General features: G+C 40.7%; 1 protein-coding gene across 1 annotated transcript in view; it reads left to right on the top strand.

Annotated features, from left to right (window-relative positions):
* TTC7A (tetratricopeptide repeat domain 7A) overlaps positions 1-18,780 on the top strand; it is a 197,774-nt gene that overhangs the window by 9,127 nt on the left and 169,867 nt on the right. The window contains exons 4-6 of the mRNA XM_058165184.1: positions 10,397-10,527; positions 12,391-12,512; positions 15,638-15,716. Of these exons, the coding sequence (XP_058021167.1) occupies positions 10,397-10,527; positions 12,391-12,512; positions 15,638-15,716 (332 nt within the window). The remainder of the gene's footprint in view (positions 1-10,396; positions 10,528-12,390; positions 12,513-15,637; positions 15,717-18,780) is intronic.

Raw genomic sequence — 18,780 nt, 5'->3', positions numbered from 1 at the left:
ATTTGTATCTTATAATGTCATGGTTTTCTGTTCTGAACATGGTATATCTTGCTGGCTAGGGAATTCTGGCAGTTGAAATCCATGTACCATAAACTCAACTCTTTGGACTGTACATGACATGGTGTCTTTCTATGTAACAGATTCAGGTGAAGAATCTAAAAAGTCAAAGAGTGCTGCCTTTGATGACATGAACTGGGAATAAGTATCTTAAAAAAGATGTTTGCTTCCACCCAAACTAAAGTGACAACGTATTTGTAAAGAAGCACTGGTTGGTTCTTTAACTAGGGATGCTCAAGGGGATAATTTGGGCACAATCTGGGGGTACTGAAGTAATTTCTTGTTCAGTTTGAGATTGGTGCTTTGGCAAAACAATGAAGTCTGGTTTCTTTTGTGGGGGTAATGACAATATTTAAGGCCAAGGGGAAAAAAAAACTGGGTCTGTTTTAAGAGCCACTCTATTGGCAGATCACACCATCGGCTCTTTCCTACAGCTTTTTAGTGCTTATCAAACTGACAATATTTGGTTCTTCTTTCCTTTGTATTATACTTAATGTTTCTCCTTGCTGCATTTTCAACCATTGTATAATCATCATCATCATCTCTTCTATATGTGTCTTTTTACTCTATATGTGGAAGAGAGGGAAGTTATCCAGGGGTTTATGATTCAGCTGTTTTTCTGGGAAACCTGGAAAAAAATACCTCTGCTTGCATTCTTCATCTTCTGTTTCCTTTCAGTGCTGTTTATGACTGCTGCTGAAGTAGTTGCTCTCTGCCTATCCTCTTCTAACCTTTTCAGCATACCAATCCACTTATTAGGTGAATAGAGGGCTGGAATGATCAGATACCTTCAACTGGTATGTAAAAATCAAAGTTAAAACACCATATTACTATTGCAATGAATCTTTTGAACATCAGGCATGACACTGATCTGTGCTTCCTGTTCCCCCAAGGGGCCACAGTTTAGAACAGGGGTCTCCAATCTTGGCAACTTTAAGATTTGTGGACTTCAACTCCCAGAATTCCTCAGCCAGCTTTGCTTCTGGGAGTTGAACTCCACAAGTCTTAAAGTTGCCAAGGTTGGAGACCCCTGGTTTAGAGTGTCTCTGCTATTCTATTGGCTTTGGGGAATGTGTCATTGGTACCTATTTGTGAATGGTTATAGCTATTGGATTAGAAAGGCTTAAGCATTTAGAAATTGTATCCTCCAGTTAATAATAAGAAATCCTTAGAAACTTTGATATGTCTGACTTACTTACAACAGAGTGTATTTTTATTTTATTTTATTTGCTACCATGAAAAGTTCCTAATTCACAAGAATTTCTTTTTGCTAGCCTACCTGCCCACTTTTGCTTTTGTGGACATCAAATAGTCTATGAAGTATCCTAGTTTGCTTAATTATTTAACTTAAATAGGCCTTTCCTGCTTACCGTGGTGGCGCAGTGGTTAGAGTGCAGTACTGCAGGCTACTTCTGCTGACTGCTAGCTGCCTGCAATTTGGCAGTTCGAATCTCATCAGGCTCAAGGTTGACTCAGCCTTTCATTGTTTCAAGGTGGGTAAAATGAAGAGCCAAATTGTTGGGGGCAATATGCTGACTGTAAACCACTTAGAGAGGGCTGTAAAGCACTGTAAAGTGGTATATACGTGCTATTGCTATTACGAATATATGCTTAGTTGCATAACTACAGTGTTCTTGGATAGGTATTTCTGGGGACACTTTAATGATAGCATTTTGATCTACTTAGCTTAGATCAGGGGTGTTCAAACTTGGCAACTTTAAGACTTGTGGACTTCAACTCCCAGAATTCCTCAGCCAGCAAAGCTTTGCTGGCTGAGGAATTCTGGGAGTTGAAATCCACAGATCTTAAAGTTGCCAAGTTTGCACACCCCTGGCTTAGACTGATAACACGCTGTCTAATAATGTAAAATATAGGAGTCATTGATCAGGTTCAGTTAACACATTACGCTATGATTCTGAAAAAGAATGGGCTTATCATTGCTTAGGTATATTTGGGTACATATAGACTGCTATTCCTCTTCTATAGTTCCCTATTAAAATTCCAAATGTAACATGCATTTGACCTTATGATCCTAAAAAAGTATCTCTTAGTAAAATATGAGCAAACAACTTTCAAGGGAGTAATATGAGAATGAAGAGACTGTATCCATCAGCCAATTGGTGAGCAACTCATTTAAGTGAATCTAAATTATTAATAATATTCACTTGTTCTCTGCAAATCCAGTAAATATTTGCCTGTGTGTATATACCAATTTTGTCATTTTTCCTGACAGCTTTGTTGATTTTGACATATATACTGCAAAACCAGATAAAGCATTTGGTTTTGGACTGAGAGTGTTGCATGAATCCAATGCTTTAGTAAGCTGTGTTTTATGTGCTCATGGCTTTGAACCCAATCATCTGCACCAAAAGCTGCTTTTCAAAAGGCAACTGTTCTTTGGAGTTTTTTTGGTTGGGAATGGAAGGATTAATATTCCTTAGCAGTCGTTTGGTTGTTAGCACTCTGAAAGTTGGATTACGGTCTCTGAGAGTCATTGAGGCCAGTTGGAGGATTATCTGTACTCTCAGGATCAGAGTGCAAATGGGTGTGAAACCTTCTTGGGACTGCTGAAAGGACTGTACTGTAGATAGGGGATAGGTCAGGGGTGAAATGCTACCAGTTCACTCCAAATCAGGTGAACCAGTAGTGATAAAAACTATCGGTTCGGGCGAACCAGTAGGATAAAAACTATTGGTTCCGTTGAACCAGTATTAAAAAAAAACCTACTGGTTCGGGAAAACTGGTAGTTTAAAAAAGCTACCGGTTTGGGCAAACCAGCAGTATAAAAAAGCTACGGGTTCCTCTGAACCGGTATTTCTGACGATCAGCTGTGCCACGCAGTTTAGCTTTGCTAGAAAACAGGAAATTCTGCTTTGTAGCAAAGCTAAATCGCATAGCACAGCTGATCCCCCTTTGCTGTTCTACTTACCCAAGCCTCCTTTTGGTGCATACCATGCATGCGTGCGCTTGGCATGCAGTGCGCATCCGCAGCTAGCGAACCGGTTCAGATTTCACCACTGGGATAGGTGGTATCATATTCCCCACCCCCTTTGAGAGAGGGCTGTTCAATTTTAATTTTAATATGGATGGCCTCTTTGATCTCGCTCTCAAACCAGTGGTCCCCTCCCCATCCAAGATAAGGACTTTGCTGTTCTTCAAAGAGTGACCTTTGTCTTTCAGATGCAAAGGTCACTCTTTTGAAGACACCCAAGAGCAATGGAAGTCCTATCCTTGAATATGAATGTGCAAAGTCAAGGCCATGCGTTAATATTTGTTTGCCTCTGCAGAAAGCATAGCTGGGGTGCTTATGATGTCACTGGACTGGAGCTGGCTAAACGTTTCAATCTCTTTTTAGATGGTTTTGAAGTAAAACAGATACCTTAAGATTTGTGAAGGTGTGAACCACACATGCTGCCTCTTAGAACTCAAGTAGGAGGAAGTTGTGGTTTTGGAGGAAAAGACTTTTTTTTTTCATTTTAATGAATGAAAGAAGAACTTAACCCTTAAATCTTAGGGCATCTGTTATTCTCTTAAATCCCTTACCCAAAAAAACGAGCAAAAGAATGAAATAAAAGAAAAACTTACTGTGTACTCAAACCAAGGGAACTCTGGGTGCTTGGGAGCCATAGGTGGCCCTGGAGCTGCCCATCCCTGTTTTAAGTCTTAAAACTGTCAACGAAGGACTTGGTTTTTACCCAAAGTAGCAGTTTTTAGATTGAGCTTGTTTGGCTGTCCTGATTAGACCCCGTAATACTTCTGAAGGAGTGCTACCTTTTGACCACAATAACAAGTAAGCAGTGGAAAATATGCCTGATCTCTGGGGGAGGCACAGGTGCTACATGTTGTTGTTAAAGATTTGGTTCCTTAAGCCAGCCTGTAGCACTTTATAGAATGGAAATGCAGGCTTTTGCCTAATTTCATGCAGTCTCCCCAAGCCAATCTCTCTTGCCTTTTGGCCTTACGTGACACTGGAACATAGACCCTAGATCAATTTCTCTCAACAGAATACAGTCCTTAAGAATACCAAGCATAATTCTATCACGAACGAAAACATTTCTTCACAGCTGAGTAATATGCATTTGTCCCATCCTTGAGTCGACAGAAAACTATATTGTTGTACTTTGCACTGACCAAGTTTTACTATGCTTCAGCAGTGAGAAACTGTCCTTATGAATTCAGTGTGGGGCAGTTTCAAGGGCAGTGATTGGTGGATTCCTCGGGTTCCTTTCCTCTTCACCCATTGTCACTTTTTGGTGGGAAAAGTAGGCACCTGTCTTTCCCCTGGAATGAGGAACTCCAGGCATTCCTTCCACCTTCATCCTATATACACCTCCTATATCCCAGTGGTCAATCTATCACCATTTTTTTCTCCATAGGATTATTGATTTCCTGAACAAAAACATCCCACGTAACTTTTGGGAGAAATCTGCTATGCAGATTATCTTGATTGCCTTCTTCTCATTCCCCTTGTAACCCTACTAATTGATCAGCCAGAATCCCCTGCAGGGTTATTAGATCACTATAAAAAGATTGACACCAAAGTCTGGTGTTAAGAACAGCAATAGTTGTTGAGATGGGGCTCATAGTATTTTGCTTAATATTTCGTTCCGGATGAGGTGCTCAGTTCTGTTAGTGCTGTTGAGAATTTGGGATCTTTCAGCAAGATGTTTCTCTGGGCTTATGCTCCTGTGTATTATTGTTCAAATTTATTTAAATGCCAATGCATATATGCAAGTTTGTGTATGGATGGAAGTAACAAAAGTCATAGTGAATCTGCATAATGAAAAGATTCCAAGTGATTTTGTAGTGCAATCCGCGAAGCAGTTTGATTCATAACATGGCATATGGGCCAGAATAAAACTTTTCATATTTACTTTTTCCCATTGGAGTATAAAGTGCTGTATACTTCTTTGCATACATTTTTACCTTTTCCCACTATAGTATAAAGTGTTGGAGTTCCCATTTTAGATATCTTGAATTTCCAAAAGAAATACTAGCTAGAGTTTATGGGTAATAGCTTGTTTTGGAGGGCAACAGATTGTCTATTCTTTCATTTGGTCTGGCTTTTAATGGACTGCTTTTGCCAGGATTTTCACTTCTGATATTGGGGCAGGGATGGGTTTCAAAAATGTTAGCAAGGGGTTCTCTGCCTGGTTGCTGGGTGGGCGTGGCCATGGTGGGCATGGCCTAGTTAGCCTCCTGCACCACGGTGAGGGAGGCGTTTTTGCCCTACTTAGGCTCCGGAGGCTTTCCTTGAGCCTCTGGGTGGGTGAAAACGGTCTCCCCAGGCTCCAGAGGCCCTCTGGAGGCCAGATATGGGCCCATTTCCGGTCTTCTCGAACTTCCGGTAGGCTTGTTTTTCACCCACCCCAAGCCTCTTTGTGTGCCCTGCACTTACCTGCATCCAAAATGGGCCGCGTGGGGACTCCTGGGAGGGGTAGGAAGGGGTGAGCGGGGGCAGCCAGGAGTGGGATTTGGGGGTTCTCTAAACTGCACAGAATCTTAGCTAGAGGTTCTCCTGAACCCTTGCAAACCCCCAGCAGCCCACCCCTGTATTGGGGTTGGGGAGAGACAGAAAGAAAAGACCATTACAATTTTAATCGTTAACTTTAAGACTGCATCAACAGGCAAAGTTCAGGTCTTGTAAGATTAGCAGTAATAAATGGAGGGACGCTTCCATTCTCCTCTGTACATTCTGTTCCCATTTCCAGGCTGACTGTGTAGGCATGTTGAAGAAAAAAACCCCTGGAGTATGGAGTACAGTAGAAGGTAGCTAAGAACAAAATAGTTAGGATCAGGGAGGAGGAACTCAGGAAATTGCTATAGCTGAATAAGATCTTTTAATCTTTGAAGCTCAGTTTTATCTATAATGAGTGGTTGTATTTGTACAGAGGAGCAGAGAAGCATTTTTTTCAGGTTTACTTGGAGGTGCCAGGAATTCAACTTGGGACTTTCTGTCTACAAAGATGCCTTTACATGATTTCCATTTAAACAGGAAAAGGAAGATAAGAACATTTCATAAATATTGAATGGAGAAATACAGGGTTCTAATTAGAGAGGCAGAAAAAGATGGTATTAGAATAGGCCTTATTGGTGGAACTGAGTCTGTCCCATACTTAAATATCTGTATCTGTATTAATCTATAATACTTTATAGACAGTAACCAGATTCCACACATATACTTACATAAGAAACGGCTTTAAATTATTAGGATGAATGAATACTATATTAGATATAATGAATTCATGATATTCAGTGTAATATAATTCAACGTGCATACAATTTAATGAATCTAATGCCATCCATATCTGGTGGGCTTTCAATTTATATCTGAAGGGGAAGAAGGAATGTCCAAAACCACATTCAAGCATACGGTAAGCCCAAAGGCATCAAATCTTATAAGGAAACAGGTGATAAGAAGGAAAGAGTGCTCAGAAATACTGTACAATGGGAGATGCATCAGGCAAACTTAAGAAGGGCGATACTAAATGGCTCAGTTGACAGAGTACGAAGAACAAACCGGAAGAACTTGAAATCCTAGTATGCATGGAGTGGGGTGGTAGAATATGACATTATTGGTGTGATTGAAACCTGGGGATGGGTGGGGTGGAACTCGTAGTTGAAATACAATACTGGAAGGATATAATTTGTTTTTTTTAAAATCAACAACAACCCTAAAACTCATTTGTCTGGGATAGCTTGAGGATTTTTATGCTCAACGAAAAGTTGGGTTAAAAGACCTCCAAAACCTTTATAACCACATGATTGTCTCTGTGTGTGTTCATGTATATATGTAGCATTCTGGAAACAAGGGAACACGCTGTAGAGAGCTTTTTTAAAATATTTGTTTTCTGCAAAACTAGGAGAAATAGAGTTTTACAGCGTTGTAGCTGTAAACATGTTGTAGCTTCTTGCTGCTTGTTAGGAATCTGAAAACCTTGCTCATCACCCCTTTTTAATTTCAAAAATATCCTTGCATATTGCTCATATTCACCAGGTGATGCAGAGGCTAGAATGCATTATTGCAGGCTAATTCTGCTGACTGCCAGGAGTTTGATTCTCACCGGCTCAAGGTTGACTCAGCCTTCCATCCTTCCGAGGTCGGTAAAATGAGGAGCCAGATTAGTGGGGGCAATATGCTGACTTTGAAAACTGCTCAGAGAGTGCTGTGAAACACTATGAAGTCGTAGTTTAAGTGTAAGTGCTATTGCTGTTGCTCATATAGTTGCAAACGTATATTTAGCTACATGGTAGCTAGAAGATTAGTCCCCCCCCTTTTTCTTTAAAAAAAATGGGATAATATGTAATATATATATAATATAAAAGGTTCTTCCTGAAGCTGAAATAATCTATGCTCTGAGAATGTCAAGCCCAATCCCAAAGATCACAGAACAAAATCCATTGAATCCAATCCTTTATTTGCTTACATCTAATGGACAGAACCTTGCCAGACTATAGCTATAACCTTGTAACCTACTAAATACAGCCTGAGAGATTCAGGGATGTGGCTATCCTGAACCCCTGCTCCCTCCAGTTTGGGACTGCACAGTCTCTTAATTTCGGCTTCTCTCCAGGAGTATGTGCTATACACCATCCAGACTCAGTCCTGGTATTCTGTGGTCACAAGACCTAGATTTATGATGTTTTTTTGCCAGTTTCTGGCCTTTTAAAAAAAATGCCCACAGGAATACATTGATTTACTTAACAACCACCACATTCACTTAATGGCTACAGCATTTGCTTAACAACAGCCCCAAAAACGTCATAAAATCAGGACATGATTGTCTCGACTTACACCATGTCACTTATGGTGGAAATTCTGGGATCTGTTATAACATAAGTCAAGGGACTACCTGTATTTATTTGTGTATCATATACAGACAACTGAATAACTATATGAAATTCTGAGATGTGTACAACATTAAAAAAAAAACCAAGAACCACAATAAAACAGAAAGAATTGTGTATCTTTGAGGGGGGAAAAAACCATTCAAACTAACAGGTAACACCAAAGCAGAAGGATTGCCACTCATCCTACCTCAAGATCTGGAGGGAATTTTTAAAAAAAAAATATTTTTTTTCCAGCATGGTTAGGGCAGAGGCCATATAGGTCTTTGAGGAGATACTATTTGTGAGGCACTATGCAGGGATGGGCTTCAAAATTTTTAGCAAGGGGTTCTCTGCCCGATTGCTGGGTGGGGTGGAACTCGTAGTTGAAATACAGTACTGGAAGGATATAATTTGTTTTTTAAAAAATCAACAACAACCCTAAAACTCATTTGTCTGGGATAGCTTGAGGATTTTTATGCTCAATGAAAAGTTGGGTTAAAAGACCTCCAAAATCTTTATAACCACATTATTGTCTCTGTGTGTGTTCATGTATATATGTAGCATTCTGGAAACAAGGGAACACGCTGTAGAGAGCTTTTTTTAAATATTTGTTTTCTGCAAAACTAGGAGAAATAGAGTTTTACAGCGTTGTAGCTGTAAACATGTTGTAGCTTCTTGCTGCTTGTTAGGAATCTGAAAACCTTGTTCATCACCCCTTTTCAATTTCAAAAATATCCTTGCATATTGCTCATATTCACCAGGTGATGCAGAGGCTAGAATGAATTATTGCAGGCTAATTCTGCTGACTGCCAGGAGTTTGATTCTCACCGGCTCAAGGTTGACTCAGCCTTCCATCCTTCCGAGGTCGGTAAAATGAGGAGCCAGATTAGTGGGGGCAATATGCTGACTTTGAAAACTGCTCAGAGAGTGCTGTGAAACACTATGAAGTCGTAGTTTAAGTGTAAGTGCTATTGCTGTTGCTCATATAGTTGCAAACGTATATTTAGCTACATGGTAGCTAGAAGATTAGTCCCCCCCCCTTTTCTTTAAAAAAAATGGGATAATATGTAATATATATATAATATAAAAGGTTCTTCCTGAAGCTGAAATAATCTATGCTCTGAGAATGTCAAGCCCAATCCCAAAGATCACAGAACAAAATCCATTGAATCCAATCCTTTATTTGCTTACATCTAATGGACAGAACCTTGCCAGACTATAGCTATAACCTTGTAACCTACTAAATACAGCCTGAGAGATTCAGGGATGTGGCTATCCTGAACCCCTGCTCCCTCCAGTTTGGGACTGCACAGTCTCTTAATTTCGGCTTCTCTCCAGGAGTATGTGCTATACACCACCCAGACTCAGTCCTGGTATTCTGTGGTCACAAGACCTAGATTTATGATGTTTTTTTGCCAGTTTCTGGCCTTTTAAAAAAAATGCCCACAGGAATACATTGATTTACTTAACAACCACCACATTCACTTAATGGCTACAGCATTTGCTTAACAACAGCCCCAAAAAATCAGTCATAAAATCAGGACTAGTCATATGATTGTCTCGACTTACACCATCATCACTTATGGTGGAAATTCTGGGATCTGTTATAACATAAGTCAAGGGACTACCTGTATTTATTTGTGTATCATATACAGACAACTGAATAACTATATGAAATTCTGAGATGTGTACAACATAAAAAAAAAAACAAGAACCACAATAAAACAGAAAGAATTGTGTATCTTTGAGGGGGGAAAAAACCATTCAAACTAACAGGTAACACCAAAGCAGAAGGATTGCCACTCATCCTACCTCAAGATCTGGAGGGAATTTTTTAAAAATATATATTTTTTTTTCAGCATGGTTAGGGCAGAGGCCATACAGGTCTTTGAGGAGATACTATTTGTGAGGCACTATGCAGGGATGGGCTTCAAAAATTTTAGCAAGGGGTTCTCTACCCGATTGCTGGGTGGGTGTGGCCATGGTGGGTGTGGCCGAGGTGGCCTCCTATACCACAGCAGGGTGGGGGGAGGAATTTTTGCCCTCCCCGGGCCTGGAGGCTTTCCACAAGCTTCCAGGAGGGCAAAAATAGCCTCCGGGAGGGCAAAAACAGCCTCCAGGCTCTGGAGGCCTTCCCAAACTTCTGGTAGGCCCTTTTTTTGCCCTCCCCGAGCTTCCGCGTGTGCCCTGCACTTACCTGCATCCAAAACAGGCTGCGTGGGGACTCCTGGGAGAGGCAGGTTGGAGTGGGCGGGGCCAGCCACGAATGGGATTTGGGGGTTCTCCAAACTGCACAGAATCTTAGTTATATGTTCTACCGAACACCTGCGAACCCCCAGCAGCCCACCCCTGGCACTGTGACAGATGGGGATAAGAGATTTAAATTCACTCAACTAAATAACCTCCAACTCTGTTAGGCTTCTCTAGGTAGAGAAGATTATGGGAGAACTAATTGATGGTTAGTGCTGTTCAGTGCAGCATTGAAGAGACACTGTTGCTGTTTTCACAGGCTTGGCACTGGAACGCTCACCCAATTCCATTGCTTCCCAAGTCCGGCTGTCAGAAAGAGAAGAGGAAGTCATGACTTGCTTTGAAAAGGCATGTGTGATTGCTCAGATTTTCCTGCAGGAACTGGAGAAGGTAAATAAGAGTCAGCTGAAAGGAGCCCCCCCTTAGCCTTTCCCAAGGATTTATATGACTATTTCACTTGTTCTCCATTAAATGAAAGCCAGGAAATGTGCTAAATTATATACCCTGAGACCCTGCCTTGTGCTCAAGATGTTGCATTCTTTTAAATAGTCGTTGAGACCAATTAGAGGTTTGTCTGTGTCCTCAGGTCACCTGAGTAGTGCTAATGGTTGCAGATTACAGGAACCATTTGCACTGCTCAGGTGACCCTGAGGAGACAGATAAACCTCCAAATGGCCTCAATGACTGTTTAAAAGAATGCAAATGACCAGCTGTCTGCAAGGAATATAAATCTCCAAGTGCTTCAACGACTCTCTAAAACAGGCCCTGTCAAACTGGCGGGCCTTGGGCCGGATGCATCATGTGTAGGCCATGCCCACCCCAGCTCCATGAAGGGGAAAAAAGTCATGATATGTCACATGACAGCAATGTGACGCCACGAGTTTGACACCTTGTTCTAAAAAGAAGCAGATGACCAGCTGTCTGCAAGGAATATAAATCCTTCCATTCCGCACCATCCAGTCAGAGCTGAAAAAGCTTCTTAGATGAGAAGTGAAACGTCTTCAAAGAAAAAACAAGAAAGTCCAATTGCCTTCTGAAAAAAGCACCTTTGGGACTTAGACCAAATCCATCTTTTCCTGAGATCACACTTCAGCTATGCTGGGAAAAAAATGCAGCAACTTTTAGGAGTTTCCAAGAGGTGCTGTACAAATGTCTCCATGCACTCCAAACCACTTTCCCCCCCACTTTAAAATGTCTTTCCCTTCAAGTCACTGCACAGGCCTAATTTTGAACTCATAGAAGGATTTGTAATCCATCCAGTTTATGGGACTCATGTTCTGTCCCCCCACCTCAGTCCGGGAGGCACGAGAAATGGCTCAATTAGCCAGCAATTGAGTCCACGGCAGCTATCAGCTCTGGCAGCAACCCAGCGAGCGTCTGCCAAAGTTTTTCTGTTATCTTTCTCGATGCCGGCATGTCAACCAGGAAGTCAGGAATAAACAGCACTTCAGCTCAAGTTGTCTCCAGGCAATTGGATTTGTTCATCACGAAGCAGTATAGCCGCTCCTCCTGCTTTTATACCCTGTGGGGTGTGGCTCCGTGACTCAGCACTTTCTAGGCCTGCCCCACCCCTGCTTCTGTTGTTCCCGCCTCTCTTGTCTACGAAACCTGGGATCTAACCAGGACTGATTGTCCTCAGCTGGGTCTGGAAGCGTTTCTGGGCGGGGGGAGATACAGGAGACTGAGGCCTCGTCACCTCTTCCACCTGGCCTGCCTCTGGCTCCTGGAGCTGAGCCAGGGAAGCCCGCCCTGCAGAAGGGAGCCCTGACGGCCCTTCCCCCTCACTCTCTGAGTCACTCTCTGGCAGGGGGCCAGGCTCAGGGGTGGGGTGGGGGGCTGGAGCCACAACAACCCAGGACTCAGATGCTTGACCACTTTTTTGTTTTTTCAGTTTCAGTTAAAGACTAGAAAGGAGGGAGCTATTGAGCGTATAGTACGCTACCATTTGTGGTTTCAGCTGTTCTTTTGCTTATAGTTTGCGAGTCTTAAATTATGTATATCTGCTTAGTATATTGCCAGAAATGCAGAGGGAAATATAAGGCCATCCTTGTGAAGCCAGCACAAAAAAATAGCCAAACTATCAAGAAATAACAAGTGTAATTCAAAGCAAATTTCAAATTATCTTTACTCCATCCTCTTTCCTTTATATTAGTCATTTTCTTTGATCTTTTGGAAGAAGAATAGAGTAAGCATTAAGCAAAATTATTGTTCATATTTATCTGTCATCTCTCTCTCTGTCCCTTCTATTACCAGAGCTTTAATAATACACATACAAGAAACACAAAAGGCAGTCATATGTCTTCCTCGGATTTTGAACTTCCTTACTTCCTGGAAGCAGCTCTGCAGAGTGCATATGTGGCTCATTTAAAGAGAGGGTAGGTATATAATAAACATGATTTCACAGAAAAAGCTTTCGATGTTGTTCTGTTCAAAGCTACCAGCAGGTAATACAGGTAGTCCTCTACTTATGACCACAATTGAGTCCAAAATTTCTATTGTTAAGTGAAAAAATTAGTTAAGTGAGTATTGCCCCATTTTATGACCTTTCTTGCCACAGTTGTTCAGTGAATCACTGCAGTTGATAAGTTAGTGACCCGGTTGTTAAGTGAATCCATTAACAGTAACAGAGTTGGAAGGGACCTTGGAGGTCATCTAGTCCAACCCCCTGCTCACACAGGAGACCATACTAGGGATTTGAACCACTGACTTTTCTGATCGACAAGCCCAGTGTCTTAGCCACTGAGCCACCTAGTCAGGCTTCCAGCTTCCCCCATTGACTTTGCTTATCCGAAGGTCGTAAAAGTTGATCACCTGACCCCAGGGCACTGCAACTGTCATAAATACGAGTCAGTTGCCAAGCATCTGAATTTTGATCATGTGATGATGGGGATGCTGCAAAGGTCATAAGTGGAAAACGATCATAAGTCCCTTTTTTCACTTCCCATTATAACCTGGAACGGTCACTAAACGAACTGTTTAAGGACTACCTGTTAAAGGTACCAAGCAAGAATTGCTTGAAATTGTATGATGTTGTTCGTTCATATGAAAAGGAGACGTTGAGGTAAGGTCCTTCACTTGTCCAATTTATGACTGAGTAGCAGGAATGGATTTGCTAGTCTCGCCGAGATGCAGGTAAGTCCTCAACTTACAAAAGTTCGTTTAGTGACTGTTCAAAGTTACAACGGCACTGAAAAAAGTGACATCGCCATTTTTCACAGTTAAGACCTTTGCAGCATCCCCATGATCGTGTGGTTAAAATTCAGATACTTGGCAACTTGTTTATATTTATGACAGTTGCTGTGTTCCAAGTTCATGCGATGCCCTTTTGCAACCTTCTGACAAGTGAAGTCAATGGGAAAGGCAGATTCACTTAACAACCGGGTTACTAACTAATCAACTGCAGTGGTTCATTTAACCGTGGCAAGAAAGTTCGTAAAATGGGAGAAAACTCACTTAACAAATGTCTCACTGAACCACATTTCTTGTTGTCGTAAGTTGAAGACTACCTGTTTTTGTTTCCAGCATTAATGAAAAAGGCGCCTTGGAGGCAAACAGGTTATATACCGACCCGTGCGCTCTCACAGAGAGGGACTCCTCAGGGTGCCGTCAGCTAGGCAGTGTCATTTGGCGACGCCCAGGGGAAGGGCCTTCTCTGTGGGGGCTCCCACCCTCTGGAACGAACTCCCCCCAGGACTCCGTCAACTACCTGACCTTCGAACCTTCCGTCGCAAGCTCAAGACACATTTATTCATCTGTGCAGGACTGGCTTAGATTTTAAATTTAGAGGGGTTTTAAATTGATCTTAATATTTATATTTTATATTTATATTTCTATTTTTAATTATCTGGGCGTTAGAATAAGTTTTTTAAGGTTTATTTTAATTTGTATATTGATGTTTTATATGCCTGTGAACCGCCCTGAGTCCTTTGGGAGATAGGGCGGTATATAAATTCGAATAATAAATAAATAAATAAATAAATAAATAAATATACGCATAAAGCACCTTCATCTAATTGCTAATTTTGGTTTGTTTGAATACCCCTAAAGTCAGCCCTGTGTTCAATTGGCAGAAAGATGTACCACCGGTGTGTTCAAGAATACAATACAAATCTTCATTTAATCACAAAAGAAAGGAAATAATAATTGTTAGAAGAGTTATTCTAGGAGTCTAAATTATAAGAAAATTTAATTTGATTGTAATTCTCTCCCCACTGTTTTAATAGAGAGGATCAGCGCAGGAGGAAAAAAAATAGATTGGTTTGGATCTCTTTTTTTCTCTCTGCCACAAGAGGGTGCAGACGGATCTCTTCACAAGCCAAGTAAACAAAATGTGGAAAGTGAAGTGGGTCACTTGATGTTCTTGTTAGATGAGTGATTTCTAAATGTGGTATGATTAGAGAAATGGTTTTGTTTCTTAAGTTAAGAGTGGAAGTATGTAGAGTTCTCCTAAGTACAACAAATCCTTACAGGCTGTGATGTGATTTCAGGGAATACAATTTTCTGGTATGTGAATTATGTGCCTGTGTGCATCTGTTTTCTTTCAGAGAGGCACTTCAGATTTGTTGACATCTCAAGTGCACATTTCTTGGTGTAAAATAAAATATTAACTGGTTTTCAGATTGAAGCAGGGGGAACTCCCATAGAAAGCTCGTGGATCCTAGAGGTCTGCTATGAAGTTTACAGCATTCTTGATAAAAGGATAACCAGCTTCTGCTTAAATATGTTCAGTGAATTAGTGGTTAACAAAGCAGCACAATATACAGCTCTTAGTATTTGGAGGTTTGTCTTCTCTATATAGCTAAAATCTGCACAAGATAGGTTGTAGATCATGGGGCAAAGTGGATTTACTGTCAACAAAACTAATTTACAATGTACCCTAAATTCAGGGAAAGAGATGTACAGATTCTCTGAACCAAGAATGGATAGTTAATTTAAGAATAATAGTTGAAAACACACAGTGGCACAGTTTTTTCATTATTCTGTAGTAGTAAATAGAGATACATGATAGGCTAAGAATTAAACTAGATTTAATATAAATTTTTAAATGTCTCCAAATTAAGATGGGGGAGGGGAACTGGTTCCACTAGTGTATTCTACCTTTGTGCAAGAGCTGAACATAAAGTAACATGCTTTGTCTGCCATGTTTTATCCGCAACATTATCCTGTGCAATAAGTTAGGGTGACATATGAATCCACAGTGCTTGACCTCTGTTTGACCACTCTATTAGCCAGGCACAATGGGAGCAGGTGCTGCCTTCTGTATGTCACCTTAAGTATGAAGTGTAAGTTCTTCTTATCAGTCACCATCTGGGAAAGTATTCTTGAAGATTTCCTGACTTGCCCTATTGCTATAACTCAACCTGAGCATAAGTGTGCATATGTATGTATGCATATATGTAAGAATGTACATATATTTAATGCAACAGAGATTTTTCTGTTGTTCATAATTCATGGACAATTCAGCCTTGCTTTTCACACTTGATTTTTTTCCTCCCTTTAGCAATATTATTCAAGGAATAAGAAATCTAAGAGAATTGTTAAGGACCATGGAAACAAAGTCTACGCTGAGCTTCAGAATGGTAAATTCAATCCCTGGATTCCACATTAGCTCTCTCTCCCTCTCTCCCTCCCTCCCTTTCTTCCTTTCTTCCTCTCTTCTTAGCACATAAGCTTGGTGTTGCAATTCTGAGTTAACTAACTGATTAATATGGTCAAATGGAATTTAACATACTTAACTTTGGTAGTTTTTTCTACTACACAAGATTATTATAAAATCTAGATGGGAGAAAATTATATAATTAGGCATCTCTGCCTAATGTAAACTTTTAAAAAAATTGTCTTGCCACAATATGAGCCTTCCTTACATTTTTGTAAACGCAGCATACTGATAGAAATGAATGGAAGAACTGGAAAGGAAGAGGTTCAAAAGTTGCATTTGAACATAATTGGATCAGAGGTTTGGAATCTGAGTTGACGATGGACCAACTTTTATTTTAGAGAGTTTCAGGATCCTTTTTTCTTCCCAAGAGCTATTTCAGTCAGCTTTGGTGTGTTTCTGGGAACATTTTTAGCAACAGCAACTACAAATGACAGGAACTGCAAGAAATATAGTCCCTTCGTTCTAGCAACTGATGGTATGCTGAATGCCGGTTTTAGCATCCAAAGATGCTGCACCCATATCCAGGTTGCTGCATGGTATGACCATTTATAACCATTTGCATGTCAAAATATTAATGTAAATTTTTGCAGTTTCAAAAGAATGAAGCATGGATCCTGTGTTCAATCTTTTTCAAAACATGATGGCACAGTAAAAAAAGACTGACTTGCTCTGAAACTAAAAACTATTCTATTTCAGATTAGCAATCATATAAGCTTGATTTTTCTTAGACCAGGGGAAAGTATTTTGCCTTTTTTTCCTCTGTTAATTAATGCAGTTACTGAAAATTGTTTATGTATGTAAGTTTGAAAAATGCCCAATACCAACAACTGGGGTGCTTTACACTATAAAAAGTTAGAACAATAAAAGGAAAGAAGAAAGACATGTGTGCCCATAAAAAAGAACCATACATAACAAACCCAAATTTTACTGGGGTTCATCACCCAAGACAAGCAAAAATGGAACCTTATCAGGGTGGGAGCCATGCAGCTGTCTGGGTGGCAGAGAGAAGATACTATTCTAGAAGGTAGATACTGTAGCAGAAAAAGTGTTCTTCATCCACCTAGATCGGGGGTCTCCAACCTAGGCAACTTTAAGCCTGGCGGACTTCAACTTCCAGAATTCTCCAGCCAGCAAAGCTGGGGAAATTCTGGGAGTTGAAGTCCTCCAGGCTTAAAGTTGACCAGGTTGGAGAGCCCTAACCTAGATCACGCTGTTTAATTCACTGGGCAGAAATTGTTGGGAGATAGCTAGTTCTTCAAGTAACCAGGCCCTATGTCATGTAGAGTTCTATATGCTAGCCAGTATCTTGAATTGTACCCAGAAGCCAGCAGGCTCATGCAGCAGTGTTATCATATGGACCTACTAGTGTAGCTTATGAGTGATTTTCAAGGGCAGTTCTATATACGCCTCCTTGCTCCATTCTTTTTTGGGGGTGGAAGGTGGGGGGAGAAGAGGGGTGCAGAATGATAGAAAAACATAAGAACAAATATTCTACATAAAAGATGAAAAGTTCAGCATTTTACTGTCTTTTCATGGGGAGATTCTGTAAGGAACAAACTTGTGGGTGATTCTTGTTTTCCCTTTGATCCAGAGAGTTCTGAGGAGCTCATGGCTGCTCTTGTTGCTGCGGTTGTTGGCTTTGCTAAAGTGGAGCCATCTTCAGTCCTCCACTGCTTCCCTGGAAGTCTATGATAGTCCATTCTTGGGGTGTTTAGGGAATGACCCACCTAATAAAGGAACAGGTGCAAATGTCACACTAGATACATCTGTGAAAAATCCCTCTTGGCTATAGCTGCTTCCTACTCTTCAAGCAGAAGATCTGAGTCCAGGATGACTCCAGATTGTGCAACCATCTTGATTGGAATAATGAATTCTGGGATGGAAGGGTGAATATCTGGGGGCATGCAAATTGGAGCTGTGCTATCATGTCCAAGAATGCTGTGTGGTGCCATACTTTCCCCCACATTGTGGCCTGTGCAGCCCCCAATCACAACCAGGTTGCTCATTGTTGGATTTTTTTTAATTATGTCATAGTACTGTAAGTAGGACAGTGATCCCTCACACTAACGGAATAGTGAAGGGCAAAGGGTTCTGTTACAGCCAAATGCCTGTTAAATGGCAAATGGACCAAATACACCACATTCATACACAAGAAACCTGGGTCACACCCATTCAAAGAGCATCAGCTGATAGCATTTGCGGGCCAGCTTGTGACCGAAATCCACTGACTACTAATTGATAGATTGGTGAGCATAAAATGTCCTGTAGCTGGAAGGTCATAGGATACTCAGGATTATAGCTGGAAGGGAATGGAACCAAAATGTCCAGTTTTATGGATAAAATAGTCAAGGAACCAATGGAACTTGTAGATGCAATGAGAAAAATAGCAGAGGCAATCAGAGGATTAAGTCCCAATTATTGTTAATAATCAGAACTTAATATTCACATGAACCCTTTATTGTGCTTAATAAAAATGAAAGCCAAAAAATCTAATATCTTCTCCTGGACTAAGCTGGAGGGGAAAAGTGCACAACACTGAGTTGTATTGTGACATTTGAATATAATCATCTTTACCATAATGTATTAACAGTATCATTATTTCTGATTTTCAATACGCCCTGGAAGGATAAAATCTTGGATTCTTGCATTGTGATACCAATAATTTTAATAATTTGTTTTAATGTTATGGACATAAAAGTTTTGAGGTAGAATTAACCTGTTAATTAATTTGGAATGTTGAATAGCAGTGTGTAAATTTTACTTGTGGCCAAAAAAATGTATTTTTTTTCCTTTGCTTTGCCAGAAGCTAATATAAATAAAATATAGAGTTACTTTTCGCCTGGTGTTATTCCAGGGGTGAAATCTAATTTTTTTTGCTACCGGTACTGTGGGTGTGGTTTGGTGGGCGTGGCTTGATGGAGGGGTCATGTGACTGGGTGGGTGTGACTATGTAACTATCTGACTGGTGGATCAAAGACAGAAAC

This window comes from Ahaetulla prasina, chromosome 1, assembly GCF_028640845.1.
Source record: "Ahaetulla prasina isolate Xishuangbanna chromosome 1, ASM2864084v1, whole genome shotgun sequence".
Taxonomy (NCBI): domain Eukaryota; kingdom Metazoa; phylum Chordata; class Lepidosauria; order Squamata; family Colubridae; genus Ahaetulla; species Ahaetulla prasina.
This window is presented reverse-complemented; position numbering and strand designations above follow the sequence as displayed.